Below are 12,347 nucleotides of genomic sequence, written 5' to 3' on the forward strand. Positions count from 1 at the left end.
TTGTTTTTTATTGAAGTATAGTTGATTTACAATATTGTGTTAGTTTTCAGTGTACAGCAAAGTGATTTGCTGATACATATATGTGTATATATATTCTTTTTTAAAATTCTTTTCCATTATAGTTTATTATAAGATATTGAATATAGTTCCCCATGCTATACAGTAAATGCTTGTTGTTTATCTATTTTATATCTATTTTTATGCATCTGTTAATCCCACACTCCCAGCTTATCCCCCCCTACTTCTCCTTTGGTAACCATAAGTTTGTTTTCTATGTCTGTGAGTCTGTTTCTGTTTTGTAAATAAGTTCATTTGTACTATTTTTTAGATCCCACATATAAGTGATATCATATATTGTCTTTGTCTGACTTACTTCACTTAGTGTGATAATCTCTAGGCCCATCCATGTTGCTGCAAATGGCATTATTTCATTCTTTTTTATGGCTGAGTAATATTCCATTGTATATATACACCACATCTTCTTTATCTACTCATCTGTTGATGGACACTTAAGTTGCTTCGATGTCTTGGCTGTTGTAAATAATGCCACTGTGAACATTTGGGGTGCATGTATCTTTTTGAATTAGAGCTTTTGGCTTTTCTGGATATATGCCCAGTAGTGGGATTGCTGGATCATGTGGTAACTCTAGTTTTAGTTTTTTTTGTTTTTGTTTTTTTTTTAATTTATTTTTATTTATTTATGGCTGTGTTGGGTCTTCATTTCTGTGCGAGGGCTTTCTCTAGTTGTGGCAAGCGGGGGCCACTCTTCACCGCGGTGCGCGGGCCTCTCACTATCGCAGCCTCTCTTGTTGTGGAGCACAGGCTCCAGTCGCGCAGGCTCAGTAGTTGTGGCTCACGGGCTTAGTTGCTCCGCGGCATGTGGGATCTTCCCAGACCAGGGCTCGAACCCGTGTCCCCTGCATTGGCAAGCAGATTCTCAACCACTGCGCCACCAGGGAAGCCCTAGTTTTAGTTTTTTAAGGACCCTCCATACTGCTCTCCATAGTAGCTGTATCAATTTACATTCCCACCAACAGTGCAAGAGGCTTCCCTTTTCTCCACACCCTCTCCAGCATTTATTATTTATAGACTTTTGATGATGGCCATTCTGACTGGTGTGAGCTGATACCTCATTATAGTTTTGATTTGCATTTCTCTAATAATTAGCGATGCTGAACATCTTTTCATGTGCCTGTTGGCCATCTGTATGTCTTCTTTGGAGAAGTATCTATTTAGGTCTTCTGCTCATTTTTTGATTGGGTTGTTGTCTTTTTGTTATTGAGTTGTATGAGCTGTTTGTATATTTTGGAAATTAAGCCCTTGTCAGTTGCATCATTTGCAAATATTTTCTCCCATTCTATAGGTTGTCTTTTCATTTTGTTTATGGTTTCCTTTACTGTGCAAAAGCTTATAAGTTTGATTAGGTACCATCTGTTTATTTTCGCTTTTATTTCTATTGCCTTGGGAGACTGACCTAAGAAAACATTGCTACAATTTAGTGACGTAGCTTCTTTTAATGGTTGTTAATTAATGTCTGAGAACCAAAGAAATACATTATAGTACTTTATTTCTCTGTTTACTGATTTCTCTTCCCCTCTGGACTGTAAGCTCTGTAAGGACAGGAGGATAATCTCTATATCCCCAGCTGATACGTGGTAAGACTTTCAGTAACTAATTGGTGATTTTCAGTAACTAATTAGCAAATTAGATCCTAAGCTGAATTGCTTATTGATTTACTACTTGACAACCCTAATTGCAAATCTGTTTTGTTTTCTCATATTAAGCGTTTCTCGAGAGACTCTAAAAAGCAGGAAGAAATCAGATTACAGTCTAAATAAAGTGAATGCACCCATCTTAACAAATACAACACTGAATGTAATAAGACTTGTTGGTAAGTAACTACACCTTTAAAAAAAAAAATTATTATAGCAGTTAAATTAGTCTACATTTGTTACCAAATGGGTTTTCATTGTGTACTCCAGTGCCCACCACAGTGAATGATTTAAGATGGTCATATGTCAGTGCCTTCTCATCTTAATTGCTCCAAATAGTATAATACTAATATTAATGTCAGTTTTTCTTTTTTAGTTAACTACTTAGAATTTGTGTCTTCCACTTTTTCTAAAATATTCCAATTAATAGAAATGTAGTGGAAAAATTCTCTGTGAGTTAGAGGTACATGTAGGATGATGATAATACCAGTTTTATATTTGCACAATATTTTGTACTTAATTGTTTCATTGATCTTTGCAATCTTCTTGTCAGATAGGCAGAGTGGATAGTGATTTTCTGGCATTTTCAGACACAAGAGTTCTATAAGCTAAATGTTCAAACCATAGGAAATGTTGTTCTTATTACAGATAAGACCTTTATTGATGATTTTGTAGAAGGCAAATAGCATGAAGAAATGCCGTATGAAATATTTAGGTTTGAAGATGTTATGGATTTTTTAATATCAGTATTTCAAACTTTTATATGCTATCTCAACCTTTGTATTTCACAAATAGGTCTGTACATTTGACAAATAAGTTATAGAGATGTCTTCTCATGTTAATTAAGTCATCTATACCAGTCAAGAATCTTAGTGATGTTCTATAAAGATCTCTGTCTTCTGTTTATGGAGGTGATAATTTCCTGTTGCCTGGTTTAATTACTCTTAGCTCTGATAAAATAGTCTGTGTTCCTGAAGATAATTTCTAAATTTCATTAATGAATAGGATAAAGAAGACTTTTTAAAGAAGTCCCACTTTCTTTTAGGGAAAATAGTGTGGAAAAGTAATAATGAACTGAGCAGAAAAGAAAAATTATGTATTTTTATGACACAGAAAAATGACAGATCTAAAAAGCTGTTGTATGGCTGATTATTGCTGGGGAATTAGCTTTTCTTCTTTATCCAGGAGAGCTAACTAACTGAACCTAGCATCATGAGTTAGTCTCTAGAATTTACAGAATCAGAATTAGAAGAATTCTGAAGAGGTCATCTGGTATAATTTACCACAGAATGAGGACTTCTTTCTGTACTGCATCTGATATGTGGTGGCCATCTAGCCTCTGTTTTATGTGTTACAGTTGCTGGAAGCATATTACTTTGCAAGACTACTCATTCTGCTGTTAGACTGATTTAATTGGTAGAAATCTCGTCCTCATGCTAAACCAAAATCTCTATCTCTGTCTCTGTCTCTAATTCTACCCTCTGGTCTTAGTTACGCCCTTAAAAGCAAAAAGAGTAAGTCTATACTTTTTTCTCCTACTCTTCCATGTGGTCACTTTTCAGATATGTGGTGGTAGTTATACTGTCCTTCCTTTCCTTGTACTTCCCCTTCCCCAATCCATTCTTCAGGGTCAGTGTACTCAGTTGCCTTACAAGGTCCTCACTGATGGATATTCCAAAGTCCCTGTCATGCTCCTCAGTCTTAGGTACTCACTGTAGTTTTCGGTGTCTGGATACATGCTTGAGATGTAGTTGAATGAAGTCAGCTTTTGCTCGGTTATGTTGAAGTAACAAAACACCCTAACACATCAGTGGCTTTCAACCCAGAGGTTTATCGTGATGCATATTGACTCCTGATCATCTTAGTTCTGCCCCATGTATGTCTTCATTCTGAGATGCAGGCTGAAAAAGTAGCAGCAATCTGGGATTTGGGGAGAAGAGTAGAGCTGAACCATGTTATGACTCTTAAAGCTGCCGCTCTGATGTGCCACCCTGACATGTCACTGGTCATAGCAAGTCAGGCTTGACTGGAAGAGAGAAGTGTACTTCTGTCACAGGAAGGCACAACCAGTCCAGGGCAGTGGACAAGGATGCATAATCCTCTTACAAGGAGTGGAGGTGGGGAAGAGCAGATAATTGGGGAAAATAATACAATCAACCACATTTAAGTGGTTATATATATTTTTTTCCTTTCCTAGTTCAAAAAGGACTAGAGGTCATCATACTGCTTTTTACTCTAAAAGACATACATTCACTCAAATCAAATCAGATATAAAGCCACAACAAAATTGAGGAGGGGGAAGTCATGTTTTATTCAGTTCAGTGCAGACAAATCCAAATCTTCACTTCTTGATAGGCATAAGGAAATGAAGAAACAATGCATTGTGCTATTCTCATTATCTAAGAAGGGATATTATAATGATAGAAGTGTGCTGCTGGTGCTAAGTTCAGAAGACAGTAACAACGAATTCTTATATAAGGATTACTGACCAACACAGTGGACACTGTTTTCTAACAGTGGACTTACAGAAACAGAAAAGCTGCATGCTTATGGGCCTTTGGTAATCAGCCATATAAAGCCAGAGCAGTCCTGAATAAAACCTTACTCAGGGAAGAGAATCTGACCTTTGTCATTTCAGTCTTCTTCCCACTAGGTCTTTTACTAGAGTTGCAATTAGGAAACAAGGCCTAGTATGAAAATTTAACTTTCATGTCTTTCCATTTAGGGCTGGGATTAGGTGCTGCCATTATTCCCCAGTAGACTTTCATGCCTACCACTTCCTCTCTCCCTGAGATGTCTTTATCTTCATATTGTACATATTCATAAAATAGAACTTTAAGGGAACCACTCACTAAGGGGTCTCCAACTAGTAAATGCACTATTCCAACCACGGTTGTTATTGCATAGAGGTGCTTGAAGACTATAAACTGGCAAAGGTAATGTCTCTTCTTACAAAGCCAGAAGTACAGTTGTGTAAATAAGATAGATTAATTTTTGTTGCCTGGGAAGATGAAGGAACTAATTACTCAGTGGTTGGGAGACACATTTTAGAACATTAAAGACATATTCAAAATGTCGTTTTTAAGTGGTATTTATTTGGCATAATTAGGAGAGATTAAACAGAAGAGTGTTAATGGGGCTTCCCAGCGCCAGGTGGTACCTAAATCTGTTAGAAAGTCTTGGCGTTTTTTCACAAGCGCAGAGGACCAATCAGAACGCTTGCTTGTGAAAAAAGAAAATCCTGTTAGCCTGACGATTTCTTGCAGACAGAGGCAGAGAAATTTTAGGGAATGTGTTTCATCACTGAAGTAGCCTTTGTATCCAAGGAGGCAGCTCTCACTTGAGCGGGTGTGATAGGTCTGAGGGGCAGAAGATAGGTTGCCGAAACCCATGTTTGTAAAACCTACAGATCTTACAACAAAATTATTACTTTAGCAGCTGGAAAAAATACACACCAGCACATGCACAGGACTTAACATTAAACCAGAATATGTACATAAGGGATATTTAGTCATACTGTGGCTGAGTTGCAGTGTATATGATGGAGAACACAGAAATAGGAGGGAAGAAATCTCCTTCATTGGTACATTCTTTTAGGTGGGGCATTGATATTTTTCTTTTATTATGGAGTGTTTTAAATTGAAAAAGTAATGCATGAAAATGGTTAAAAATTAAAATACCCTGAGGTATAAACAAAACTCCTGACCTCCAAGTCTCCTTCCTCATTTATAGCATTTCCAGTTTGCCTTTATGTGCTCTTTATATCCATTGATGATCTCTCGACTTAGTGCACTGTAATAAGGGTAACGAACATCCTTCCAGCTCAGGTTCTGTTCTTGCTTTTGCCCCATCAGATTGTCAGCTCCTACATGAGGAGAGAGTTTCTCATCTCTGCAGCATATAGAGCACCCAGCCAAGTGCTTTTTGCTTTTGTAGGTGTTCAATATACATTGGACTGACAAAACTTAATTTGTAAAATCTGAGTATTAGAGAAACACTTTTTGCTCCTCTCGTAATAATCCGCAGCGGAAGGAGCCCCCTCACCCCCACCCCTGACCCATGCACATGTGCATACACACACACACTTCCAGCACTTCTTTTTACCCTGTGTTCCCTCCTCTGCATAGGGGCTGTGGCGCACTGACTGAATTCCCCTGGGCCACCTTTCCTGTGGTAATCACACTCCTCTCTCTGCATTTCCTACGATGAGCTAGTAAGGCAGGCCCCGTCCTGTTCCTCTTGGTTGTCGTCCTTGTCCGTCCGTGCTGCTACTTGGCTGGTTTCTTTGCCAGTCCCTCTGTGTGTCTCTTTCCCTTGAGTATAAGGACTCATGGTCTAGATTTAGGGTGAGAGAGGGGTTTTTTAAAATTGAAGTACAGTTGATTTACAATGTTTCAGGTGTACAGCAAAGTGATTCAGTTATATATAGATATATACACACACACACATATACATACATATATATGTATATATTTCTTTTTCAAAGTCTTTTCCATTATAGGTTATTACAAGATATTGAATATAGTTCCCTGTGCTATACAGTAGGTCCTTGTTATTTATTTTATATATAGTAGTTTGTAACCCCAAATTCCTAATTATCCCTCCCCTGCTTTTGGTAACCATAGGTTTGTTTTCTATGTCTGTCAGTCTATTTCTGTTTTGTAAATAAGTTCGTTTGTATCATTTTTTGGATTCCACATATAAGTGATATTGTGTGATATTTGTCTTTCTCTGACTTTGCTTAGTATGATAATCTCTAGGTCCGTCCACATTGCTGCAAAGGATGAGAGTTTAAACAGTGCTTCCCCTGTGAAGCTTTTCCTCATCTCTAGATTAGGTTAGATTCCCTTCACGTAACATCCTATATATACTTCTCCCTTTTTGCATTCATCATAAGTATATTTATTTTAAAATAATAGCAGAGGTAGCTAAGACTTCTTGCTCTTTTATTATATGCTATGTAAACACTTCACATGAATTTTCTCATGAATTCTTCATAGTACCCTTTTTACAAACTAAATTGAAGCCCAGAGATGAATAACTTGCCTTATGTCTGTCACATAACTGGTTAAGTGGTGGAACCAGGTTGTCTGATCTTAGAGCCAGTAAGTTCTTAACTTTCATGCTTCACAGCCAGTGGAGGACATCTGGAGCATTAATTCCTGGACGGAGTTCAGCAAGGTTATAATATAGGTTGGAGGCAGGAGTAGGAACTTCTCACAGTTTGTAATTTGGGAAGAGACATCTTTTCTGATTATCTGGGCTATGTATTAGGTAACCTTCCTCCGTGTTTCCAAAGCATGCTGTGTCCACTGCTCTCTCTGTGCCCTCTGTCGGGAACTCTGGAGAGGAAGAGAGAGGGTGGTATGCATCTGAACCATATCTTGAACCACTGACCACATTTTTCCAACTAGGCTGGCTAACTTTAGAACCATGCTTCTATTTTTTATCAAGGTAGCACCTCTCACAGCAACACATTAAATAGTAAAGAAGAGCTTGCGGCTAAAAGCAGGTGTCTCCCACCCACCCACTGCTCCCTGCCAGGAGTGTGAAGGCAATCTCTTGGTTTGTTTCTGTTTGTCTTTCTTCTAGTTGTAATTGCCCAGAAAAGGGTGATAAGAAGTAAATGTTTTGAATCCTTGTCAGTCTAAATATGTCTTTATTCTGCTCTTTCATGGAGTGACAATTTAGTTAGGTATAGAATTGTCATTAAAAATTACTTTTCCTCAGAAAGTTAAAACCTCTAATGTTCTATTCATTTTATTGTAGGTGAATTTCTTCTCTCTCTCTCTCTTTCTCTCTCTCTGAAACCTTTTAGTGTTTTTTCCCTTGATGTTTCAAAATTCTCTATTGACGCATCTATGTGTGAGTTCTTTTTCATTCAGTGTGTTGGGTAGTTCGTGACCCTTTCAATCTGAAGGTTCATGTGTTCCTCAGCTGTGACTGATACTACTGTTTCTTTGAGGATTTCCACCTCCCCATTTTATTTAATCTCTTTCTTTGATTTCCCCTTACTCAAGTGTTTAGTCTCTTAGGTTGGCCCTTTATGTCTGTCATATTTTTCTAATATTTTTCTATATTCTTTTTGCTGTACCTTCTGGGAGACTTCCTTTTTCCCATTTCTTTAATTTTTTATTTAAAAAATCACATTTTTAATGACTTTAAATCTTTAAGAACCCTTCTATAATCTGTGTTTTTTCCTGCCATATTCACCTTTTATAGGGTTTTATATAATTACTGTATTTCTCTTCCTTAGCTTCAATTATTTTATTTTCTCTGGGACCAGCTTTTCTTTTTACTTTCAGTCTCTGAATTTTCCTCATGGGCCTGGTGATGTTTGATTATTCTTCCCTAAAATAGAAGGCCTGTATAGCCATTGTGGGTGTCCTCTGCTGAGTAACTAGAACTGTGTTGGAGCTGGCTCCTTCTCCTTAGAATGAATCCTGACTAGGAACTTTATGTATAGAGTAGGGCAGGTCTGGGTGGATTTACTGGTAGCCTTTACATTATGGGGACAGATCCCCAAATTCCCAGAATGAGATAGATTTTAATCTGTGGTGCCAATATCCACACTAGAAACCTTAGCTTTTCTTATTTATTTTCTTAAGTTTGCTCAATTTGGGGGGTGGGGGGGGCTTGTTTACTTCTTTTGAAGAGGAATCCTAGGGGGTTTTATTGTTTTTGTCTGTGGGAAAATTCTGGCAGCCTCTACAGGAGTCCCCTCTTATTTGTGGGGGATATGTTCCAAGATATCCCCTGTGGATGCCTGAAACCACAGATAGTAGCAAACCCTATATATACTATGTCTTTTCTTATACATACATACCTATAATAAAGTCTAATTTATAAATTAGGCACAGGAAGAAATTAACAACAAAAACTAATAATAAAAATAGAAAAATTATAACAATATACTATAATAAAAGTTATGTAAATATAGTCTCTCTCTCTCTCTCTCTCTCTCTCTCTCTCTCACAGTATCTTATTGTACAGATTTAATGCCTTTGCCATTTTAGCTAAGCACTTATCCCTGTGGCTGTATCTTTTGCAGTCTGAGGTGTGACAACAGAACTAGCATGAATTTCTTTTTCCTTCTTCCAAGTTTCACAGATAGAAGATTCATTCTTACCACAGATCTTAGCAACCTCACCATATGACTTTTTTTCTTTCCTTATTAAGTCATGAACTTTCACCTTTTCACTTGAAAGAAGCACTTTACAACTTCTCTTTGGCATACCCGAATTGCCAGCATCGCTACTCTTGCGTTTTGGGGCCATCATTAAATAAAATAAGAATTACCTGAACACAAGCACTGAGATACCACAACAGTTGATCTGATAACTGAGATGGCTACTAAGTGACTAATGGGCAGAATGTGCTGGACAAAGGGATGGTGCCAGATGGCACGAGATTTCATCATGCTACTCAGAACAACACTTGATTTAAAACTTATGAATTGTTTATTTCTGGAATTTTCTATTTAATATTCTTGGACTGAGGTTGACCGTGGGTAACTGAAACTGCTGATAAGGGGTGGGGGAGGGCTACAGTAATAACTGCTAGGGAGGAACAGTAACTGGGGGCATGTGGACAGGTAGTTTGTCCCATATGTAGACCTTCAATTAATCCGTCCTTTCTCAGCCCTATTTCTTGCTCCTGTTCTCTTGCTGTACCTGCTGCTTCTAAGCAGTCACATCCTATCGGACAGCTTCCACCTTCTTTGTGGTTCTCTTTGCATTTTTCCATCAACCTGTTTCCATCTACTGTCTGTCATCTAGTTACAGGGGTTGGGAAACTATAGCCTGCAGGCCAAATCAATCTGACTGCCTGTTTTTGTAAATAACGTTTTATTGGAATACAGCCATGCTCGTTTGTTCACATATTGTCTATGGCTGCTTTTGTGCTATGACAGCAGAGTTGAGTAGTTGAAACAGAGACCAGCAGAGCTGAGTATCTGCCACAGAGACTGAATGACATACAAAGCCTAAACTATCTAGCCTTTGGTCCTTTACAGGAAAGGTTTGCCAACCCCTGGTCTAGAAATGTTTTGAGATTTCTCATTTTCTGGTGATCATACCTACCTGCTGTTACCTTCTCACCCACTTCTCTTCATAGATGTTTTAATTCATTGTAAAATTCTCTTTTAGTTCAGTAAGTCTGAGGCGGTGCATAAGTTCCCTCAGGCCTCCAAAGGCCTACTCTGCCCTCTCGAACTGGAAAGACAGAGTTCTGGCCCTTCTACATTTGAGTATACTGGCAGCCTGCTTATCGATGGCTGCCTTCCACGTATGACCATTTAAGGTCATGGGAGGAGCTCTGTGAGAGAGCAGAGACTCTGTGTAGTTCCTTGTGTCTTAACACAAGGCCAAGAACATAGTAAGCTTTCAAAAAGTGTTTGTTGAATGTGTTGAATGAGTGAATGAATATAATTATGGTTTTTTTTTCAGAGCATTTGGGACCATCTAGTTTTTTTTTCCTTCTGAATGCACATTTAAAATAGCTTTTACCTATTAAGAATTCATTTTTATATCCTTTCTTAAGATGAATTATATGAACAATGGTTAATCTTATTAGGAATGGAGAGGAGCTTTGTATTCTGGATATGTATCAACCCAGATGTTTGCATCCTTCCTCATTCTACTATTCACCTGTTTAAAATTTTCTTTTATGGATTAAAGTAATATAACATTTTTTCATTTTTTTCCTTTACAGTATCACATTATTTAATGTGTAAATAGTTACAGTTTAAATAGCTATATGTTTGCAGTCAATGAAATATCTGCACAGTGATCCAGAATGTTCTAGGAGCATATTTTCAAATATTTTTCAATTGAGATTTTTTTTTTAAAATGTCTGATTATGTGAAATAATTACAAAGAATGATTCTGAAACAAAAGACTTGTAAATAGGAATAAGAACAGAATCTAAATTGAATAGTTTTTACTTTACGATGTGTATGTCTTCCTGACCATCTATTATTTAGAACCATTTCTCATGTAAATTAAGACGGATGGACTGAGTTCTTAGATAATAAAGAAATGGTTTTGATAGTAGACATTTCCATTAGAGTAAATTTGTCATTTTTTTCTACTGCAGTTAATGTGTTTTCTCTTGAATCCTGGTGTCCTCAATAGTACCAATTTAAAATTTATAGCAGTTACATAAAGTAGAGCCAGCACCTGAATTATTTGCTCATTTGGAAATAAAGCAAATGGCCTGTTTTAACATCTTCTGCAGAAGAGCATGTTTTTTTTATAGATATGCTTCTTTCCCTATTATTTCCTATAAAAAATAAACACAATTAGGGACTCATTATTGTTTGTTATTCGATTCAGCCCATCTCGCATGCACCCTTCAAACACATTAACAAGTTTATGAATGCAGACATTTTGGTTTTAAAATTTTTTTCTGTAACTGTGTCATATGTTTAGAGGAAAAAGTGGAATATTGGCATCTTCCAAAGGAAAGAATGAGGAGGGATATGTTCTTGGCACTTTGCGAGTATTGAGCTCTTGAGTGATGTAGTGATAAAGAAATGTTCTTAGCCTCTGATGCTCGATTTCACAGGGCTAGGATTCAGGGGAATGGGAAGTGTCTTCCATGTGTCCTTTTTCTTCTTGTTTTTTTACTTTTGCTATGTGTGTATAAGCTTATGAAAAGAACCCCACTCTTCCTCAAGTACATTGTCTTTTGTTTTATTACACCTAAACATTTTTGAAGGCATTGTTTGAAATGGAATCTCCAAGAAATGAGGAACTGTGTTGTTTGTACAGTGTCATTGTAGAAGAGTTAGTTTAAGAGTTCCATAAATATAACACAAACAGTCAAATATAATGATATGAGAAATCTTTGTAGGTATTTTTTTATATCAGTGCCATCCAGTAGTACTTTCCAAGATGGTATAACTGTTCTGTATCAGTGCTGTCCAGTACAGTAGCCACTAGCTACAAGTGACTGTTGAGTACTTGAGGCATGGCTGGTGTGACTGAGGAATGTAATATTTCATTAAAAAAATATTTTGGTAAAGTAATTTTATGGTTTCTTAATAATTATAGACTAACAGATTTTAATTTTGTTCTATTTAATTTTTTTTTTCTTTTCAGGTAAATATATGCAGATGATGAACATTCTTAAACCAATTGCTTTTGATGTTATCCATTTCATGTCTCAGCTGTTTGATTATTACTTGTATGCAATATATACCTTTTTTGGTCGGAATGATTCAGTAAGTTAACCTTTTGGGGTGAGGAGCCTGTTTCTTTTAAAATTTATTTGTTTTTGTAAATGTAAAGTTCATTCTCTCTGTATAAAATACATAAATAACATTAATTTGAAAATTATCCATCAAAAATCCAACATATTTTTGATATTAGCTTTTTGTGTGCCCCATCACCTTATTTAAAATACATTAATTTTAAGCTTTGATATGATAAACATATTGTATGTTATTCAAATTTTTGGCAGAAAAAGTGCAGCATCAATTTCTAACCTTGACATATTTTGGTGATGAAAAATGTGCAGGTTGCCTTGTTTAAATCTGGCCCAGTGTGTAATTATTACACAGTAAATGAGACATTTTAAATATTGGCTAACAACCTTAGCAGGCACTACTACATTCAGAAGATAATGGCAAAT

At 36.7% G+C, this 12,347-nt stretch overlaps 1 protein-coding gene across 2 annotated transcripts in view; it reads left to right on the forward strand.

The window, feature by feature from the left end:
- Nucleotides 1–12,347, forward strand: part of VPS50 (VPS50 subunit of EARP/GARPII complex) — a 129,774-nt gene that overhangs the window by 92,211 nt on the left and 25,216 nt on the right. For both annotated transcript variants that reach the window (XR_005021273.1, XM_036863988.1), the window contains exons 20-21: nucleotides 1,785–1,891; nucleotides 11,816–11,937. Coding sequence is in view for 1 of the 2 variants with exons in the window: in XM_036863988.1 (XP_036719883.1) it covers nucleotides 1,785–1,891; nucleotides 11,816–11,937 (229 nt within the window). In the remaining variant the exon portion in view is untranslated. The remainder of the gene's footprint in view (nucleotides 1–1,784; nucleotides 1,892–11,815; nucleotides 11,938–12,347) is intronic.

The sequence above is a fragment of the Balaenoptera musculus genome, chromosome 9 (genome assembly GCF_009873245.2).
Source record: "Balaenoptera musculus isolate JJ_BM4_2016_0621 chromosome 9, mBalMus1.pri.v3, whole genome shotgun sequence".
Taxonomy (NCBI): Eukaryota; Metazoa; Chordata; class Mammalia; order Artiodactyla; family Balaenopteridae; genus Balaenoptera; species Balaenoptera musculus.